General features: G+C 41.8%; 1 protein-coding gene across 4 annotated transcripts; it reads right to left on the bottom strand.

Moving 5' to 3' along the window:
- Positions 1–4,995: 4,995 nt before the first annotated feature.
- On the bottom strand, positions 4,996–17,042 carry SLC16A3 (solute carrier family 16 member 3). 4 transcript variants are annotated; one of them, XM_027669966.1, is made up of 7 exons: positions 15,654–15,826; positions 11,760–11,875; positions 10,340–10,493; positions 8,889–9,130; positions 8,265–8,408; positions 7,148–7,915; positions 4,996–5,873 (listed from the first exon to the last, which is right to left on the bottom strand). In XM_027669966.1, the coding sequence occupies exons 4-7, from the start codon at positions 9,109–9,111 to the stop codon at positions 5,587–5,589; spliced, it is 1,422 nt and encodes a 473-aa protein (XP_027525767.1). In that variant the 5' UTR covers positions 9,112–9,130; positions 10,340–10,493; positions 11,760–11,875; positions 15,654–15,826; the 3' UTR covers positions 4,996–5,586. The 4 variants fall into 4 exon arrangements, with proteins under 4 accessions (XP_027525767.1, XP_027525766.1, XP_027525769.1 ...); XM_027669965.1 differs by lacking the exons at positions 10,340–10,493; positions 11,760–11,875; positions 15,654–15,826 and adding an exon at positions 16,854–17,042; XM_027669968.1 differs by lacking the exons at positions 10,340–10,493; positions 11,760–11,875.
- Positions 17,043–20,932: the final 3,890 nt, after the last annotated feature.

The raw sequence follows: 20,932 nt of genomic DNA, 5'->3' as shown, positions 1-20,932 counted from the left end.
ATATGCAGTACTCTGCTATTGTCAAGGTTGTTTACTCTTCCAGTATTGGTGGATCATGTTCCTCCAACAAGTCCAACAGCAGGGAATAATAGGTGTGCAACTCAGGTTGTGCCCATTTTCCTCTACAGCAAATGACCTTACTTCTTTCTTTCAGACTGAAGGAGTACCAGAGGCAAAGCTAAACTCTAGTTTTCTGTCACAAGGATGGGCTGCATGCTATTAAGTTCTGTCATTTCAGTCTACCCAGTAACATTGATTTCTGAAGCAGCGTATCTACATCTTGATCTGGCCGGGGGGTCTTATCAATTTACTTAAACTAGCATAAAAAAGGTAATCATATATTTATTCAAACATAGGGTTTTATGTAAACTACACCTATGATCTTTTCAGTGTAAATATATGGTTGAAGCTGATCTTAGAAAGATTTCTCAGAAATTTCTCACCAGATACTTAGAATTAAGCAGAAGTAGGTGTCAGCCTTGTATATAGCAAAAGGTAGGTCTTGTTACATTGAAGAGACTAATTTTGATTCACTTGAGTGTAACCTTGAGATTATACCTTGAGGAGCCAGTCTTAGCTAGGGTATTATAAGATCCAAAAAACCCTCACCATAAATGTATTCTTACACTCTTTTCTTAGGAACTTTCAAGTTCTAAAGAGCAGCACTTGACAATAGACAGCTTGCTGGCAGGTCACTACTGAAAATATTTAGGGCTTTATGAGTCATAGTAGTTCATAAAACTTCACCTGCAAACAAAACCTGGAGCACTCCTCAGAGAATAATAATTTTTACACAGAGCAGCACAAAATTAATAGCTCTTAAATTAGTTGACGCTTTAAAATAGTCTTCAGGATCATTTACAGCAGGACATACCCGTTTTGGAATTGGCCAAACTATGAGTCATGGCAAAAGCAGCCCCCTTGCCCACATAAAATTCTGGCTGCCTGTCAGCTAAGTGTCACTTCTCTGTAAACACTTTGCCTCTGTATAACTGTTTGAGCATGTGCAAATGGAGCCAAATTTCCAAATTTGGGTGTTAAAGTTATTTTTTCTGAGCTTATTTTCTCAAACCCACAGGTTTTGACAATCACATATTTATTCACTACATTTGCAATAGTTTACTAGAAAAGCATAAAAAAAAAATCTAAGTATAAATGTACACATTACATTAAAGTGCGTTAACAAGAAACAAAATTTCATCTCACTTGCACAAAATTGAGGTGTATTCCCATAATCCTAAAGAAAGTGTGGAGCGCGCACACACACACGCACACAAGTGAGTACTTAGCCCTATAACATGGAAGAGTTTGCATTCTGCTGAAATTCCTCTGTTTGTGATTGTCTACCAAACTAAACCTTTTCTTTGGGATGTACCAAAGGTGCATATGTGAATTCTGTTTTTTTTTTCATTTTGAAGTTTGATTGCTTGGTTAGGGGAGTATTCTAACTTCTTTTTAGAGAATGATTTTTACATTGCTTGACACACGTTTTTGTGTATGGGATTTAATATTAACCAGCACAAGAACTGTCCAGTCCTTCACACCATACCTTCATACCATCTCAAGTCTTAACTTTAGGGAACTGGCTTAGCTTTAAACAGATAGCTGCATCACTTGAAGACTTTTAGTTGTGCTGAGGTCTTCTAGGCTCCAAATAGCTGCAAGATATTTTACTTAGAATTTTTAAAAAGGCAAACTTAGGAGGAGGAAGGAAATAATTTTAACTCTGCTCATTGCCTATAATAAATGGGCAAACTGTCTCTATTTACTCTGCTGCATGTTTGATATATATAGATTGATACATACATATGCAAATATATATGTGCATACACATGTACACCTCTTTATATAGTCTCTGTGCGTTCCTGACATTTATACACATTTCCTCTCCTTGCATCAGGAAGATAAGGGCTTAAGGTCAATTACACAAAAAACATACAGTATTTTAAGCATAAATCCTGTAGTATACAATTTATAGAAAGTATGAAGATCTAAAATGCTTCAAAAATTTTGCTCACCTGTTCAGTAAAAGACTGCCCATTAGTTTCAGAGGCATAATCTATGAAAACTGTCTTTTCGGCAATTTTATAGTCTTATACTTGGATTTTTTTGCACTTGTTTCCGTTGATTGTTTGCTTTACAGACTTCTTAGATATATATTTATCAACTACCTGTCTAACGAAATTACTTTTCTTTCAAAGGAAGGAGCAAATTATAATCTTTGGATGCTTGGCAATTCAGTTGCATAATTACCTGCATTCCTTTCCTTTTCCCTCTCCTTTTTTTCAAATCACAAAATTTTAACCAGGTGGAGGGTGAACAAAGGTTCGTCTGGGTAGATGTCGCACGAAACTGTTCTGCCTGTGTCCTTGGGCATTAGTGTCTCTTTAGCATTGCTTTATGAGTCTGACCATGCGCATCCTCGAAATATATGGAAGAGCATATCTCACAGACTGCCTTTAGGGGGATCTCAGTGGTGTTGGGATTAAAGAAATACTATACCAAAATACCTGGAGGGATTTAAAAGCAATTCCTTGCTTTTAAATATACAAAATATATTTTATATATATTTATTTTTATTTACACATATATTTAAATATTAAATACACAATAAGCAGAGTTAAAATAAGGAGCCTGGCTAGACAGTGCTAGGAACCAAAGGATTTGCTGCTTGCTTTTTTTTTTTAAGTCTTGGTGTAGGAAGGAGGAAGGTCTGTAAAACAGGAGCTCGATGCGAAGGCCTTTGTGGCCCATGTCAATAGGAGCAGTTTTACATGCTGCAACACACCCTCATACTGGCCAACAGGTGTCCAGGTTGGGATCTGGCATGGATGGAGGTTTCTTTCCCATCAATATAAGCAATTTCTTTCCAAGGGAATTAAGGCAGTCGAACAGATAGAGGACTAGAGGGCTTGGATACACCTGGGTGTTACCTTTGGATGGGACAGAATGGGAGCAGGGAGCTTAACTGACTCCAGAACTCTGAAATACTCTTAAGCCTGCCAGTTTTGCTGTTGCTAAGAGAGGTGCATTAGGAGCTTCTCACCTTGTGGTGATGCTTCTTGTAATTAATGAAAATGGTAAAAGTTTTTTAAACTTCTTAGCAAATTAAATTCTAGCCCTTTTATTTCTCAGTCGATAAAGGAGTCCTGTGATTTGACCACTTATGTAGTAAAGCCTCTCCTGCTGTTACAAACACCTCAATCCAGTGGTAGGTCTGTGCTGAAAACAGCTCAAGAACACTGGCAGTCCTAGTCAGAGTAATTCATCCTTGAGTCAAAGGCCCTTCCTGGGGGGAACACGAGGTTTTACTTACGAGGTTATTTATGGTGTCTTGTTGAAATGGCTTTCCACTGTCTTCATAACTTCCTCTTCTGCCTCAATCACATAAAATTGTAACATAACACTTCTGGTTTCAGCTTAACCATAAAAGTATTATGTATGAAAAATGAAACACAAGTCTGGAAATTCAGTATGATAAGCACAAAGGATATTCTGTCACTTACAAAACCATCTAGACAATTTGCAGAATGTACAGAAACTTAAAATCGTGCCAAAACCTGAGGGTAAAGGAATAACCATTTAGTTGTGTAATAAAGTGTAGCATTATTTAGCAAAGAAATCTTTCAAAAGCCACAGTAAGACAAAAATGGCTGAGAATCTGGATTCACCTTTGGGAACATTTCCAGTTTTTACTTGTTGAAACAGAGCAGGGAACCCCAATCTGAAAGCTGTATCAGGTCTTCCTGTATCATCTGAAGCAGCTTCTAGGGATACGATAAAATACTCTGTGGATTCCATTTTTCTCTTGCCTTCTGGAGCTAGCAGTGTTGTGTTTCAAGTATCAATTTAGTCTTTAGCAAACTGGAGCTAAGTTCCACGGCTAAGCTCTTGTAACTGGGAAATGTCACTGCATTTCCTGCCACTAAATTAATAAAAGGCTTTAAAGTAACACACTACATGGGATATAAAAATAAACAGTTTATTCTGTGCAGCATCTATTTCTTTTAAAAGTCAAGATCCTAACTTCTCAATTTCTGTACAAGGTTGCCCTAATGATGCAAAGCCATTCTGAAGAAACTAGCAGAATGGAAGCTGGTAGTTGAGATAGTTCATGGTTTTGGCACTTTGTTTCTGTAATAATGGTAAAGTATGAAACAATTAATGATGTTAATTTAAAAGGGATATAGGAGGTCAGGGGATTAGCATCTTTAAGTTTTCAGTTATCAAGCAGAACAATTTTGGCACCTGAAAGCCAGTATTCCTTCGCTACCAGTAAGAAAACCGGATCTTTTACATTTAGTCTGTTTTGAAGATTGTTGCTGCAGTCACAAAGCCTAGACAGATTTTTATAAGCAGATCTGAAAGGTAAGCTGCAGAAGCATGATTTTGTACAAAAAAATGACATTTCTTCAATGTGTTTGGGTGAAAAAAAAATAGAATGCCTTCCTTGTGCCTTCCTTTTCTATTTCAGTGCAGTGCTGTCATAAATATGATCAACGGTTCTGTTGTGTTTCCTTAGCCAGCAGGAATGGCACTTTGAACTTCCATAGATTAAGCAAAAGGATAGGGAAGTGGGATAAATGGGGGGGGAGGGAGGGGAAGACGAAAAACAAACCAAAACCAAACTTGTTAAGACCTTCCTGTGATGCTAACATTGCATTTTATAGATGGCTAACATGTTTCAAACTAGTCCAGTCTCTTCCCTAAGTCTACCCACTCTAATTTATAGGACATCTGGAAACTTGCACCACTTTTTTATATACAAAATGGACACTTTTTCAGAATATTCTACTAAATCTAATATCCATGTTCTCCATGTTACTCGTAATATTTTTCAGTATATGTAATGTAGGCTAATTTTGTTTGCTTAAGGTCTGTCGGGATCAATTCTGCTCATTTTTTTTCTTTCAGCATACTACCTCAGAATACCACTTGTGTCATCTAATCAGGACACTATCTATAATATGCCTTTTCACAAACAGAATTTCCAGATGATAATTACAAAGGTTACAGGTTTAGACAGAACTCAGAAATGCATGTACATAAGTCAAAGTTACAGATATTATCAAAATTAAATTAGGACTGAGCCAATTAATCTAAAAAATCTAAAAAGGTAAGAAATTCAAAAACCTAATGGAGACCGTTAAGTTCCTGAGATTTTTCTCCATCTCAAACTCTTTTCCCTTCACAGAGAACACAGGGAAATTATACTTAGTCACACAACACAGCGATTTCATCAATATTGTCTGAAAACATATGTATAAGTCCACTTTTCTTAAAATATACTTTTCCTATATCTCTTCCAAGTGAGCAGTTTCTGGTGATGCATAGCAAGAGCCTACTTGTGTTTATAAAAGCTTTTTAGTTTACATAAAAAGTATAATCACAATGCTCCACCTTTTACTGATAAAGCTGATTTTCCAATAAGAAGTTGTCCAGCTAATCAGCTTCCAAAGAGATCTGATGAGCTGACTAGCTTCCAGTTACTAAAGCAGATGGCCCAGCCCTAAACTAGTTCTGTTTCTAAAATAAATAGTGTTGGAAAACTTCCTTTTCTAAACACTTTTCAATTCCCTGTCATGCTCACACACATGTTTCTGGGTTAGTTACAACTTCGCCATTTTTTTCAGGCTCATCTTTCAGAAACTGCTCCACTTCAATAGAGTCCACCTTGGCATCTTCAGGAGTTTTGTCTTCAGATTTGTTTAATTCCTCTCTTTCTGCTGCTTCTTCTTTTGTATGTGGTTCTTCCGATTTTTTCTTAATGCAGAAGAAATTTCCCAAGGCCAATACAAGTGCTGAGGTGGTAACTTCAATTCCAGCAATAATGAATACAAACATGTACTTCCCTGTTGCATCCAGGAGTTTTCCTGAAAAAGGTAACATTCCAGATAATTAACAAAAGCAATTATTTTGCAGCGAATTTTTTCTGCTTTTTTTAAACATTTAAATCACTGCTGTCTAGAATTACCATGACTATCTATAAGCATGTTTTTTCGAAATAGGATTTTAAAAAGTTTAACAAAATATTTCTCAATTATTTCAGTTCAGTTTAACAGTCACTGACATTACATCACATCCCAAAACACATACTCCCATGCACACACACACAGTCAGTCATGCAATTCAACTGAAATAAAACCAGCCTAGCCTTCATATGCAAGAGATGAAACAAGTGCTATGTATTTCAGATAAAAATGTGTACATCCGTGGCCAGGATCTGTATCATCTGCTTCCTCTTGCTCCCACTCTCATTTAACTTTCTCCATGGGCTGTCTGCTTAAGATGCAAATCTTACTTAGTAGTCAGTCTGGAGTAATTGACTGATTCTGACACTTTAGTAAAGTTAAGGTTTCATAGGACTTGGTGGATGCGAAAGAACAGGTGGGAGGATGTGAAGGAAGTGCCTCTCTGAACCTGAAGATCAAAGGAAGTAGTGCATAGTACTTCCATAGAACTGCCATGAAGGGGGTTCTGTCACAGTAAAAATACTTCACGTTTGTTAGTGTATGGTGTAAACATTTTATGTCAATGAACTGTTGGGGTTTGGTAGGCAAAGTGTGTTTCAGTTCAGGATCTGTAAAATATATGTTCTTTGATTAGTAATTAATTTTCATTTTTACTTCAAATTAATGAATTTGACTATGTTGTCGTGTTTCCTTATTCTTGGGTTGTGACTCAAGTGCAATAGAAGCAGTCTACCTCCCTTAAAGTAGTCCAGTTTTATACTCCTCCTTGTAAGATTTTTTTTCTTCCGATGTTCTCTTTCCTTCTCCAAAACTACCATGGGTATAGAGAATCTGTCCTAGTGCTTTCCAAAGAAAATTGACAGGTTTCATATTCTGAATCCCAATCAGATATCTGCCAATAAGAGATTTAGTGCAGGCTTTCAGAGGAGATATAGCAGCATCTCCAGATGGCAATTTAACCAATACTAAAATGGATCCAAGAAGGAGAAAAGATTCATCCCACCTCTTCTTGGTCTATTTCAGAGTGTAACTGCAGAAAGCCTTTGAAGCATGTGCAACACTGGCACAATCTGCATTTCTTGAGTGACTCTCATCCTTTTCTCTGCTCCCTTAAATTTTGTGTAAATGGATGCAGTGCATATGGTTTTGAATTCTGAACTAAATGGAATACTTACCTGCTGATGGCGGACCAATTAGAACAGCCATAGCTTCTGCCAGCAGCACTAAACCGATAGCACTGGAAAACTTCTGAGTACCAACAATAGCCATGAGAACTTCAAATTGAAGAGCACCTACCATTCCATAAGAAATGCCAAAGAAAATGCAAAAGACCACCAGTCCACCATAATCAACAGACATCGAACCCATGAGATCTGTGAAACCATTGAAAATCATAGCAAAACTGAAGAGGTAGACACAGCGTGGTCTAACCCATTTAAGACCAGCTACCATTCCACAAATAGGCCGAGCAAAGATATCAATGAATCCCAGAATAGTCAGAAGAAAAGCTGCTTTGGTGTCTTGATAGCCTAAATCCTTGGCATAACTCACAACAAAAACTGGGGGAACAAAGAGGCCAAGCACCATGATAGATGCTGCTAGGGCATAGATTACAAAACCACCATCTTTAAACACACTGAAATCCAGAAGTTTTTTCTTCACTTTCTTCTCAGCTGGCTCTTTGGTAGCTTCAGACTTTTTAGGTGGCTCCAAAGGTCTCATTAGTGCTCCACATACACAGCAGTTGAGCAGCATTCCACCCAGTATAAGGAATCCTCCTCTCCAGCCATACTCATGTTGTAGTATCTGCCCCAGCGGTGATAGAGCACAAAGAAACACTGGACTCCCAGCGGCAGAGAGCCCGTTGGCCAAGGGCCGGCGTTTGTCAAAGTAACGGTTTAACATGATGAGTGACGGCTGAAAGTTTAGTGCCAGACCCAAACCTGTAACAGAGGATACATAAAAAATAATACCAGCCTACAATATCACTATTAAAGAAATTACGATTACACATAAAGAGAAAATAGTTTTATTCCAAATGGACAGAAGAAATCTAAGGTAACATTTTTAAAGCATTCCACCTCCATAATATTCTTGTACTTTATGATTACACTTCATGCTATTAAATATTCATAGCAAAAATAAATGACAGTTTAATTCCACATTTATCTGTCATCTTTATTAAAATCCATTTGGGTGATCATGATGCTTCAGGTATTTATCACGTTTAGAAAACTTCAACCTAAAGCTAAGACATACGTTAACTCATTTTCAGCAATACACACTACTTACCAGTAATCACACCTGCAGTTAGATAGATCTGAACAATGCTTGTACAGAAGGAAGCTATCACCATCCCCATGGAGGCAAAAAGGCCACCCACCAGCATGACAGGACGACAGCCAAAGCGGTTGACACATACACTACACAGTGGACCTAGGCAAGAAAAGCAAGTTAGAGTTGCTAAGATAAACGAATCTTTGGAATTGATTTTATGTCACTTTGCATTTCTTCTTTGGTGGACTTCACAGAGGTTGGAGTCAATGATCTTAAAGGTCTAAGGTCTTCCCAACCTCAGTGATTCTGTGATTCTTTCCTGCTTTCTCCATACAGTCAAGCCAATCAGGAAGAGTGTTCTTTCCTCTACAGTCAAATACTTACCTTTTTTGTCTTCAGAGTGCTGTGCAATTTTTCTTTTGCATCATCTAGTAAATACTGAGTTACAGAGACTTAATTTAAATCCAAGCTGGATTTAAATAACTGTTTGATTTATGTGATAATAGTAATGCTTCTTTGGAATGCCTTACTTGCACACGAGTAACGATAGGCAGTCATGATACATGCTGTAAATAACTGTATGATTTACAAACTTCATTGTATGACACAATACTGTTTCAAAAACAGATAACTACTCACCTGTTCCATAAAGCATGGCCAACAGAATGGAGGAAATCCATGCAGTGTCACTATATCCAATGCCAAATTCCCGGATAAGTTCTTTAAAGAAAACACTAACTGCCTTAGGAAAGGCATAGGAGAATCCTGTGATGATAAAACAGCCAAAAAGGACAGCCCAGCCCCAGCCTCCATCAGGGGCTTTAACACCAGATGGACCATCATCAGCTACTACAGCTCCCATGATGAAGCTTGCGTGTTCCCTAAGAAACAAAAAGCAATTAGTATCTATAGACATTGGGATGATTATCTAACCAAAATTGGCAAAAATTGGAGAATGATTAAAAATAAGGTATAGGACGGCTTTAAATAAAAGTCTGGAAGATGCACTGCAATTGTACCTATTCCTTGTTCAGGTTTAGTTCTTACAAAGCTTGCAAAAATACATAAAAAGGAGATGCACATATCTGTCTTCTAAATGTCCCCTCACAGCTCTCAAAGTCAAAACTGGATTTCAACCAAATCACTGTTCCACAGAAAAACTGAAGCCATTACAGCAGATCAGGGATGTATTTGATTTTCACAGATATGTAATAACTACTGCATTAAAGTCTGTGGGATTTTTGTTACAAGACCTTGTTATGTGAAGCTCCTGGACTATGCCTGTAGAAGATCTGGTGCATCGCAAGAGTTCTGTGCAACAGTGGACTAATCACCCTGGCTTTTTGTTCCTACTGAGGATAGCAATACCGCCCTGATACTCTGCTATCTTGAAAAGATATAGAGATCCCTTGAGATGCTGAGAAGTTGTCAACCATCGAGTAAGTACCTAAGCTAAAGTGCAGTGAAAATCTGCACAGATGGTCTTTGTGGATGCTGGGAGTTAGTATATTTCATGAATCTAATTTTTCACATCTATAAGCAGTCATAAGCAGCTTTGCATATGAAAAATCTTTTCTCATGAGAATGTGTAATGCTGCCAAGTCTTAGAGAGATACGGGGTGAAAAAAGACACTGAAAAGGCACATAAAGTGTCCCCATATGTTATGTGAGGAGTGCAGGAAGGTATTGCATCACAGCAATTAGGTTTTTGTAGGGTCTGTGTACTACAAAAGTCTTGAAAATGTTGAGGTGAGCTTCAAACAAGTTACGCATTAAATCTTACATGTACAAAAATTGGCCATTTCTTTAAAGTTCAGCTGATTACTCCTATTGTGTCAGTGTTCTCTACAAAAGTGCCCAAAAGAGGAGTGCAAGCATGGTTGCACATCAGAGGTGTTCATCACTGAAGAATGCTTCTGCTTTCAACAGAATAGGCTTGCACAGCGATTGTTGTAAATGGGGAACTATGTAGTTCTTACATCTTCATTCCCCAGCCAGACTGCGTGTGGCACAACAATATGATGAAGACTTGTCTAGACAACTGAGCACCAAATGGATGATTGTTAATACGCCTGTATGGACATACTTACTATGGCATTTAGACCAGCACTCCCACTTCTTGGAAGAAACAACTTTATATACAGATACAGAAACAAATCTTGCCACGACTATTGCTGTTTTATTACCCTGGGCTGTATGAGAACAGTAAGTGGCATAGTACTGGCTTCACCAGTTTTCTGGTTTCTGGAAATCAAATAGAAAACAATTCATCTTAAGTCCATACAACTAGAACATAAAATGGTTTAACAATAAGGGAAACTGAATACCTCAACAAAACCAGTCATCTGAGGCTGCAGATGGCTCATTTGCTGATTGCTGTAAGAATATGTAAAAATACATAGCTTGGTAGACTGGGCAATTTCTGCAGCAGGCTTTAGGTTGCTAAATAAGTCTTAAGATGCATCTCTGCACTTCTGACACTGGGATCTGTCCAGCCTTCAAAATTGTTTTTCCCAGTAACTTCTGTTTGATAGAAGTTATAAAGCCTTATTCAAATAAGGACTTATTTTTTTGAAGCAAAAACCAGACAGCACAGAGTAGGTACACAAAGTGTAATCCTTTGTGACAGTGGCAACTCTCTAATATTGATGATAATAGGGGAAATGCTGATTAAAGTATCTCAGTTCAAATGCATAAAGAACAGCAATAAGATAAAAAACTGGAGTCCAGAGTGTAGGAGGAATTATCACTTACACTACTTCCAAATTGTCAGAACATTTCATTGGGGGTGAATGTTTAAAATGTTGGGGGAAAGGGTTGTGGAAATTTTGTTCGTTTGCATTAAACATCTAGTAGCAACATAAAGTTAGCAATAACACATGAGCATGCTTTGTTGAAAAATAGCAACTGGCAATCTCTCCAGACTGCTTAAAGTGCTGGATAGGGATATTCAGTGGCTTATGGCATTCACCCCCGTGCTGCTTCCTGCACACAGGCGCGGTGAGTCTACTTTACTGTGTCGACAGGAAAGATGTTCAAAGGGCAGCGTCTGCAGTCCTACACTGCAGAGTCGCGACATCTGCGTGAGGAAGCGCCCGTCAAGAACCAGTTAGCTGGCAGCTCGCTTGTTCCTTCATAAGGGAACCGTTCGAGCTTCTCCGGGGGGACAGAAGTGAACCCGGCGCTCCAGGTCCGCCGCGAGTGCGGCCCGGGGGAAGCCCCGGGCGGGCGGGGCTGCGGAGGCCGCTCCCGCCGCGGCCCCGCGTGACCCGCGCTGTGGCGGCCCCGCCGCACTGAGACGTGCGGGACGTGACTGGGCGAGGGGCGGGCGCTGCCCGCGGGCTGCGGGCGGGGCCGGGGCCGCTCCCCCGCCCAGCGCTCGCGGCGGCCGGAGCTCGGTTCCCCTATACGAGGTGGAAACATCCTCCTCCGTTGCCGTCCTCTCATGCCCAGCAGAGTAAGTCGGCCTGTAAGAGACATATTCTGTTCCACCTGCCCTACGGGACTTACCATCTTTGCTATGAGAAACAGGCTCTAAAACGGTTTTATGTGCTGCTGTGATGAAAGAGCAAGACTTGCTAATGTGAGGGAACCTGGCCTACTTTCCAGCATTCATAAAAATAAGCCTATGGGGAAACAAACAGTATCATCCATTTACTCTTCTTTTTGTCATGTCTGTTACCACATTTGGCTAAAAATAACTATAAACCAGCATAACAGATCTTCGAATGTCATCCTTTTAAGAGTGGCTTAATTTGCACATGCATATATCGAAAAGAAACCTTTCTTACAAGGAAAGGCCTCAGAATTGGGATTGATCAGCCTGGAGAAGAGGATGCTCTGGAGCATCCTTATTGCAGCCTTCCAGTGCCTGAAGGGGCACAAGAAGGCTGAAGAGGGACTTGTTACAAGGGCATGTAGTGAGAGGACAAGTGGGAATGGCTTCAAACTGACAGACAGTAGGTTTAGGTTAGATATTAGGAGGGTGTGAGGGTGGTGAGGCCGTGGCACAGGTTGCCCAGAGAAGCTGTGGCTGCCCCATCCTTGGAAGTGTCCAAGGCCAGGTTGGACGGGGCTTGGTGCAACTTGGTCTAGTGGAAGGTGTCCCTGCCCATGGCAGGGGGCTTGGAATAAGATGAACATTAAGGTCCCTTTCAACCCTAACCATTCTGTGATTCTACCATTAATATTATTCATCTGGTTTTGTCCATCAGTATATCATGGTAACACACCAAAATTAAAAACTGTTAACCAGAACAAAATGAACACAGCAGAAGATGTACTTCATCCTCTTGCTGTGTGCCTTACTAGGCTAGATTGTATTCACCTCCTTAAGAACTAATAAGGAAGTAGTGCAGAGGTTCCCATGTAAGATGTGCAAACAAGGGCAGTACTTTTAGAAAAGCTGGGCTTGTGGTTGATTCGCACAGGTAAAATTTTTATTTATGATTTCGCTTCAGTGCTGGGATGCTGTCAAAGCCTGCTAAGACAGGAGGCTACTGCATAACTATTGCAACAGCTTGCTTTGCTTTCTGCTTTTGCTAGCTCAGCCCTATTTAGAGGCAAAGGATTACATTTAACTGGCTGCAGCTCAGTTTCGTATCTCCACAACAGACATGATAGTAATTGTCAGTATTTTTTCCAGATTCCTTCTATCATGAATAGGTTCTTGCTTTGGTAATGTCTAAAACAAAGGGAACAAATGAATTTAAATACATGGGGTTTCATCTTCCTGATATTATCTTCCTGTTGCTATGGAAACTAGTATAGGCTCAGTTAGGAGGAAATACTAGGTGATTGTCGGGAGCATTGTGGATGGTGGTTTTGGTGATGTCTATAAAAGGGGAGCATTTGGATTATAAAAAGGAGCAGCTAGAAATTGCAAGAATCTATTATTTGTGTTTAGCCAATACTCTTATTGGCCACATCGCAGTACTTCATGGTCAACAGTATGGGTAGAAAGGACATTTGTGAGTATGTAGGCGGACCTATATATCTTAAGAACTTCCCATTCTCAGGAAGAATTAATTTCAAGAATTCTCAAGAAGAAGTAATTTCTTCTAACCATGGCAGAAATCTACCCAACCTTGAATTCCTATGATACAAATAAAAAATGGTAATCAGAAATAGAACATGGATTTCCAGATGGGGAACCCAGTTCGGGCTGGAATTCAGTTGGGAACCCCACCAGGTTGAGAACTGTATAATTACAAAATAAGGAAGGTGGTCTAAGCTGAGCAATGTAGAGATCCTCCTTCAGTTTCTTATCTGCGGAGTGAAGAAAATAATGATTCTCTCTTCATACGGTGTTGGAGGTATGAATACATTGAAAAGCATACGCTGCTCAATACTGTGCTAATAGGAGTCATAAACCTCCTATACTAGCCCCCTTAAGGGTATTAAAATCTAAGCAGACTAAACAAAATATGTATGTTTTTCGTGGTTTGGAGTGAAGAATCCTAAGACTAACCAACTCTACTGGAATTTTGCAGGCAATTACTCCTGCAAAAGCATTTTTATTTTAATATTCTTGACCCTTGTGACAGCCCTCTGCATTTAGAACAACTACACTTTGCATTGACATCACGGACATCTGCCTATTCAGCATGACTTTAAGTCTTTCCTGATTCTCTAAATACTAATACATACATCTGTAAATCAAATTTTATTTATTACAACTCCGGTACTTAATAGAAACTATTTTGATGGGCCACTGGCATAACACACTAGTGCATTTCTTGTGGCTTACCTGCTTAAATATCAGCCAACTGAATTACACGTTCATTCCAAAGGCTGCTGCAAACTTCTCTTTCCTACAAAATCATTACCATATTTGCCAATGCCTACCCTGACCTTCTCTCCTTCCCACAAAGCCCCATAGGGACTTCCTCTCTCCCATTTTGGCCTCCACTGTTTTATCAGAGACAGTTTTCCAGATCTGCTGCCTTTCTTAAGGGTTTGCCAGCTTTCACCATTCTCTCATCTCTCTCTCAAAACTCCTAGGATAATCCTGTGCTGTCTGTAGCTGTAAGTAACGTTCTGTACCAACACAACTATTAATCAATCTCCAGTCCTCATTTAGCTGCAAAATGTCTTAAGCGTTCACTGCTACAGCACAGGGAGTAACATTCATCACAAGTTATTAGCAGACTGCAATGACACACTGCAATTTTATGTGTAGCAAATAATACTAACCAGTCTAGATTCTATTATCCGGGTAAAGTGCTCTACAAGGAAAGTTGTGCCTATTTATTTGTTTGTTTATGTCATATAATGAAAATGTTGGAACCCTGCTCTTTATATTATTTGGGAAAACAAATATACTAGTCCTATAACAATAGCATTGTCAACCTCCGTAGTTATTGTATCTATATCAAATGCCCACTTTCTGGAGAAGCGGATTTATTTTTCTAAAGCCTACAGGTTTTTTTATACCACAACCATTACCATAAGTGTATTAATGTCATAATCACAGCAGCTCCTTAAGACCAGAGAACATGTGCCCTTTCTGTGTTCACAGAAAAGTGACAAACATGCCTTCAGTTGTACTGGAATTATCTGGCTGCTTTCAAAAATATAAGTTGCAGACCCCCAACTTCAGCTAATACTTACAACTAATTTTCATGTATCGTGAAAATTAATTTCAGCCCTGCAGCTGTGGTGGCTTTGCAATGTGTTGAAGCTTTAAAAAACCAGAAAATTCTTGGAGAAGTGTCCTTATATTGCCTAGTATAAAACCAAAAAGTGACAGAGCTAAATAAACACTAATTAAGGGTCTAGTCCTGTCACCAGCTGGACATATGTGCTAATTTTTGCAGAATACCATGGAACTACCATGATGTATAAAGTGCTTGTATGCACTTGTATCTCAAGCCAGGTTAGCACATGTAGCTGAATACACTGAGAAAAGATCGCCTGGCTCAGAGGTGTCGTTTTACACAATCACTTTGGACAGTGCAGCTGCATAATAGGGTGTTGTACCCTGAGATATGTGAATTCCCACTTCAGTCACAATTTAAAACATGACCTTAATATTTTTATAATATATAAAGTATATAAAATATAATATATAAAATAATATAAAGATATAATATATGAAATATAAAAATATACTATATAAAATAATATATCTTGTGTTATACTTCTGACTGAACCACAACAGGTGTACTGTACTAATAGATTCTGGTTTACATTTTAAAGCGGCTGACTGCCACACTGCTTCCTCTGAAATAACCACTGCAAAACCATACTTGACTTTACTCTGTGACATTCTAAACTAAACGGTCTTACAACTGCTTTAGCCAAAAAGCACGCAAACGTGCTGCCAAAGAGGAGCGCATTTCCACAACCAGTGCTAACGGTCTGTGCCCGAGAGGAAGTTGTATTGCTGCAATTCAACTCCACCTTTGTTCACTTTTTCTTCGCGGAACCTCTTAGAAGAAGGCAAGCCGCAGACCATTCCCGGTGGATTGCGAGCAGCAGCAAAAACGGGCTCCTTCCCAAGAAGTGGAAAGGGGTTGCGGCGGCCGCCCCGCAAGGGAGGAGCGGGGTCGGGAAACAATGGTGGCGGTCGTGGCGCCGCCAACGGCCACGGCCATGGCCCCGACCGCCCGAGCGGCGCTCCAGGGGGGGCACGGAGCCGAGGGGGCTCCCGCGGAGCACTCGGCGATGCTCGCGAAGCCCAGGGAGGCTCCCCACCGTTCTCAGAGCGCTCGCTGAACCGAGTAACGGAGTTCATGCCCGGGGCTGCCACGACGTCCTTTACGAAGGGACGGTCCTCAGACTGCACGTCGCTCGCTCTGACGGATCTGAGCGGTCACCACTGTGACAAAGAACTCCGAAATTCACCCCCCGGGGCTCGACACTGAAACAGGAGGTGAGCAGCAGCGAAGGGATCGCGGAGGCGAGGCTTTCGCGGACACCCTCTTCGCCCAGTAACGGTCTGAGGCCGGGGTTGACGGGAACAAATCCCCGGAGCTCGCGGGTTTTCTCACGAGCCACCGGTGTGGCACTGTACGTGCGCTGGGGCCGGCGGCACCGCAAGCCGAGACGTGACCCGGCGCCAAAGGGAGAAGAAGCTGGGGGCAGCGCTCTCCCGTAGCGGGCAGAGCGAGGCTTGGTCGCCAGCACTGCTCTGCGCCCGGACAGCGCTTTCAGGCCGTTGCTGTGAGGACGTTGGGCGACCCATACGGCAACGAGGGGTTTCCGAGGAAAAGATGCGCCCTCTTGGTCCCATGCGCGGGGAGAAACGCAGGCGGTGGGACGGCGCCCCGCCGTCCCTCGTGAGGTGGCGCCAAGGGGGGCGAGGACAGTCGGCGTCGTGCCCACCGCCGCACCGGCGCCCAGCGCAGCCTCTGGGCGAGGGATGAACCCTCGCCTCCCGCGCTGCGCTCGCCCAAAGCTTAGAAGGCGCTCGGGCGCATCCGCCGGCCCGGACAGCCCCACGCGGAGATGCGCCCTCGGTGAGCCGGGGGCTTTGAGGTCGGTTCACGCGGCTCAGGAACCCCCCGCCATCCCCGCACTCCCCGCACTCCCCACGGCGTTCGGCCCCGTGCGCCAGGCAAGCGCTCCGCAACATCACGCACGACGGCTCCGCCTCAGTACCTGAGTCACGTCCCGCGCCTCACCGAGAGGATGACCGTGCTCGCGCCGGACCACAGCTGCTGTCCCCGTGCGCCCGCACACACCCGCCCCAGCCCGTCTGGTCCCGCCGGCTGCGGAGCTCCGGCGCGGCGGGTCTGTGGCTCTCGCCCCTCCCCTGCCACAGCGAGGGCGCCCTGGGTCCTACTGCCGCCGTGATTCCCTCCCGCTGCTACGGGTTCTCCCGCGCAGGGCCGGCCGCGTGCTGCGCGGCCCCGGGAGGCCGGCGCGGGGCTGGGTCCTGCCGGCGTGGATGATGCACTGGCTGTCCAGAGGTCCAGAGGAGCAGGACCTGAGCTGTGGACTTCAACGTATGAATGGACTTCTACAGTGGAGGTTTGTTCCGTGCTGCTGTTTCTGTTTTCCGGGGAGCGATCGCAATTTCTTCATTGTCTTGCACGAGAGTGACTCTTACAAGCTTCCTTGTTGTTTTCTTCTGAGCCATTTTGAGTGTGATACTGTGCATTTTGCAGATAACTTACAGGCTTCCCTCCTCATCCTCTACAAAGAGAGTGCTCCCTGCAAATATACTTGCTTGAGACATCTCCTTTTACATCAAGACAGACTTAGCTTTCTGCACTGATCTGCTGTTGGTCTACTGCTATTCATACAAATGTTGCATTATAAAACTGAGTGTGTGTTCATACTGCTATTTAGCATCTGTGAAAGTTGTGGTGAGCTTCTCAAGTGCACTACAGAAAGTATCACCCTTTGGGGTACTCGGTGCTTAGGAAATTCAGGAGTAGGTGCTCTACTCCTTTGTATGCTTATAGCACACAATCCAGTGTGTAGGGGAGTGATTGTCCCCCTGTGCTGGGCACTCGTGAGGCCGCACCTTGAATCCTGTGTTCAGTTTTTGGCCCCTCACGACAAGACAGACGTGAGAGACTGAAGCGTGTCCAGAGAAGGGAACAGATCTGGGGAAGGGTCTGGAGCACAAAGACCAGCTGAGCGAGGTGGCAGAAAAGGAGGTTCAAGAGGGACCTTCTCGCCCTGAGAGGAGGGTAGAGCCAGGTGGAGATTGGGCTTTGCTCCTGAGGAGCAAGGGACAGGACAAGAGGAAACAGCTTTGAGTTGTGTCAGGGGAGGTTTAGATTGGATATTAGGAAAAATTTCTTCTCCAAAAGGGTTATCAAGCATTGGAATGGGCTGTCCAGGGAGTTGGTGGAGTCACCATCCCCGAGGTTAACAGTTGGACTCAATGGTCTTGAAAAATCAGTCTTTTCCAACTTAACTGATTCTTTGATTCCTATCACTGGTGTGGAGATGCACAGGAGTAAGGTTCCAACCAGAAGAGGACAGGTAGGATACAGTATTGTCTTTTGAGAACTATGGTATTGTAGAGATTAGTAGCTTCCAATATTTTAGAACCTTGCTGAGGTCATGTAATACCGAGGGAGGATCTGAAACTCTTTTAATCACTTAGAAGTTTCTTCTTTTCCCTGCACATTATGTTTGCGTTGGCTTTTGGTTCAGTTTTGATGAACTGTAGTACCCATTTGACCATGCTTAGAGATTCATTGCAGTAATGTGTGAAGCTGAGCAATTTTGGGTAGATAGCATATAGCCAGTAAGACCTACATTGCTAATCTTAAAGATCAGTAAAGCCGGTTTTTGACTGTCTGCTATTATCTGAATTTAGGCCATTTACTTGCAGGCTAGATGAAGTTAATTGCAGGAGAGCAGAAACTGCTGATTGTCATGGAGTTTCTGAAGCAAGCTGTGCAGTGCCTGAGGCCCAGCACAATTGGTGAAGTCTAGCAGCTGAAGACGTTTTTACATGTCTTCACACAGGTAATCTTGGTTCTTCAGGAAAAGGAAGTATTATCTCCATTCCCAGTCCCAAAGAACTGGAAAAACTTCAGGTTTTGAGAGGAAGACATTTTTACTTCTCATCACCCTGCCCTCTGGCTCTAAGTTTTTAAGGAGGACAGTTCCATCCCGTAAAATGGATTCTCATAAATCTGTTACTCTGATTGTCCAGGTAAAACATCTTTGGAGTGTGTCATGGCTCATAAAAACAAAGATGAGGATGGCAGGATAAATAGATTGTGTAATCCTGGGTCTTGTTACAGATTTGGGCCATGATGGGTTGGACATAGCCTTTGGACTGGAAACTTGGTAGTGCTTTTGAGCCTAGTAGTATATGTGTAGCCAGTATAAACCCTGCTTTTCCTCTCTACAATGTAGCGTTTTCAGAGGGTGAGTCCTTATTGTTTTAATTTCCTTGTGAAGCTACTTGTAAGTGTTGCTATTTCAAAGTGTAGTGATGGGGCCAAAGGCTTGTATTCAGAAAGGTTGACTCTGAAGGTGGTTCTAAAGGTAGCTGAAATCTTACCTTTGGCCAAAATCTTACAGAACTCGCTGATGTTTGGTAAGAACAGAAAATCTCTTCTAAACTCCTGTTTGCTAAAAGGGCCAAAGGTTTCCTTCCATTTCCATCTATAAAACCAAGACATTTCCTGCATTTATTTTAGTTGTATTCAGGTTCCTACATCGATCCCCGAGTTCACATTGTGTAGACTATAATCTTTTTGACTCACCAGTAAAGTTTATCCATTTTGGGCACTATTGAATCACTGGAAGCCATCAGTTACTCATTTGGGGAACTGACATGCACTTAACTACGTGACTAGGGACTGTTTGAAGGTACGTTGGAGAATATGACAGCTCACTTGAAAGGGGGGTAGGGGTGAAGAAGATGATGTGGTTAATAAGTTAGGCAATGCTGAGATAAGGCGTAAGGAAAAGGAGCATGCCAGCAGTCAGAATGGCATATGGAGTTAGAGATTTACCTATTATGTGATTATTCAGATGAATGCTTTGAGAGGCCCACTGCAGTATGTAAATTATGCTGGGACTTGCATTATAATTTTTGTGTGCTCAGGAATGGAAAATCGTTTGAAGCCAGTTTTCATTGTTTTATTTGAAACCAGAAGTGATTCATATAAATAAATGAACTAAATCCCTTTAATAATTGTAGTATTCTGAAATTATATGTAGCTAAATGAAACTCACTTTATTTCAAAAGTCAGGTTGTAAGTTCTGATTCTAATTTTCAGAAATAGTTATTGATGGAAATTAATCCCTCTTTTCTTTAAATGTCATGAGGCTAGGACATACAGTTCTTTTCTGGTGACATAAGGAAAGAACTACTTATATCTTAAGATATGTAACATATATAGATATATAAGATCTATAAGAACTACTTAGGTAATACTTTATCTTCTTTAAATTAGTGTACTTCAGATATAATTTGGATGCAACATTCAGGTTTCTGAAAAGTCTCTCCTCAGGCAAATCTTTATATAATCTAGAAAAACAGAAAAGTGAGAGAGCATTACAGGAAGTTTGCATCATGACTTCCAGACAAGCGTCATCTAAGTGACTAAGGGAAAATCATGCTTTAGGTCCAGCTCATGTTTTACATCTTTGTCTGTCTCATGTGGTTTGGTTGATGGATACATTTTTTAATAATTAAATGCCTTGGTAGCAAAATATATTTATCTGTGCTGCATGACCTCATGTTGCAGTTGGCCTGAGCTTGTTTTACAAGCTTTTTAAAGTTTTTCGAATGATGCAGTGGAAGTTCAGAGGATAGGAAGTTTGTTCCCATCCCTAACAGCTGTACTGTAAGGGGCCAAGAATCTCCTTTCTGATCTGCACTATGGAGAAATTGTTTAATACTAAACAGTCTGATAAACAAAATGTATGGGAAGACATAGAACAAGAGAGTGAGATCTGAGAGTATGGTACAAATATTATCTGTGTTTTGGGGGAAGAGGGTGTTACTAAAAGAGACTGGGGCTGCAGAGGAGCATGCCCGTCCTCACACGATGCAGAGGAGGAGCTGCTGTGAGAGAGTAGGGGGGATGGAACGGGGAGAATGTGAGGAAGAAAATATGCTAACGGAGGCCTGGAAGTGAACGCAGCGCGAGTAGCCGAGAAGCGCCGGCTGGTTGATCAGGAACGGAGGCAGAAGGGGAACTGGCGGTTCCTCCCGGAGCGAAGGCCGAGAGGAAGTGGAGGGATAGGGCCCCCCC

The sequence above is a fragment of the Corapipo altera genome, unplaced genomic scaffold (genome assembly GCF_003945725.1).
Source record: "Corapipo altera isolate COAL_440 unplaced genomic scaffold, ASM394572v1 60995, whole genome shotgun sequence".
Classification (NCBI taxonomy): domain Eukaryota; kingdom Metazoa; phylum Chordata; class Aves; order Passeriformes; family Pipridae; genus Corapipo; species Corapipo altera.
Note: the sequence above shows the minus strand (reverse complement) of the source record. Positions and strands in the feature narration are given on the sequence as shown.

Bases quoted from the DNA above. Each gene is read 5' to 3' on its own strand.
- SLC16A3 (XM_027669965.1), bottom strand. From the start codon at position 9,111: ATGGGAGCTGTAGTAGCTGATGATGGTCCATCTGGTGTTAAAGCCCCT. The intron at 7,916-8,264 runs GTAAGTAGTGTG...CCTCTGTTACAG, and splicing joins AACTGCAGGTGTGATTACTG to GTTTGGGTCTGGCACTAAAC. The intron at 5,874-7,147 runs GTAAGTATTCCA...TACCTTTTTCAG, and splicing joins AATTGGTCCGCCATCAGCAG to GAAAACTCCTGGATGCAACA.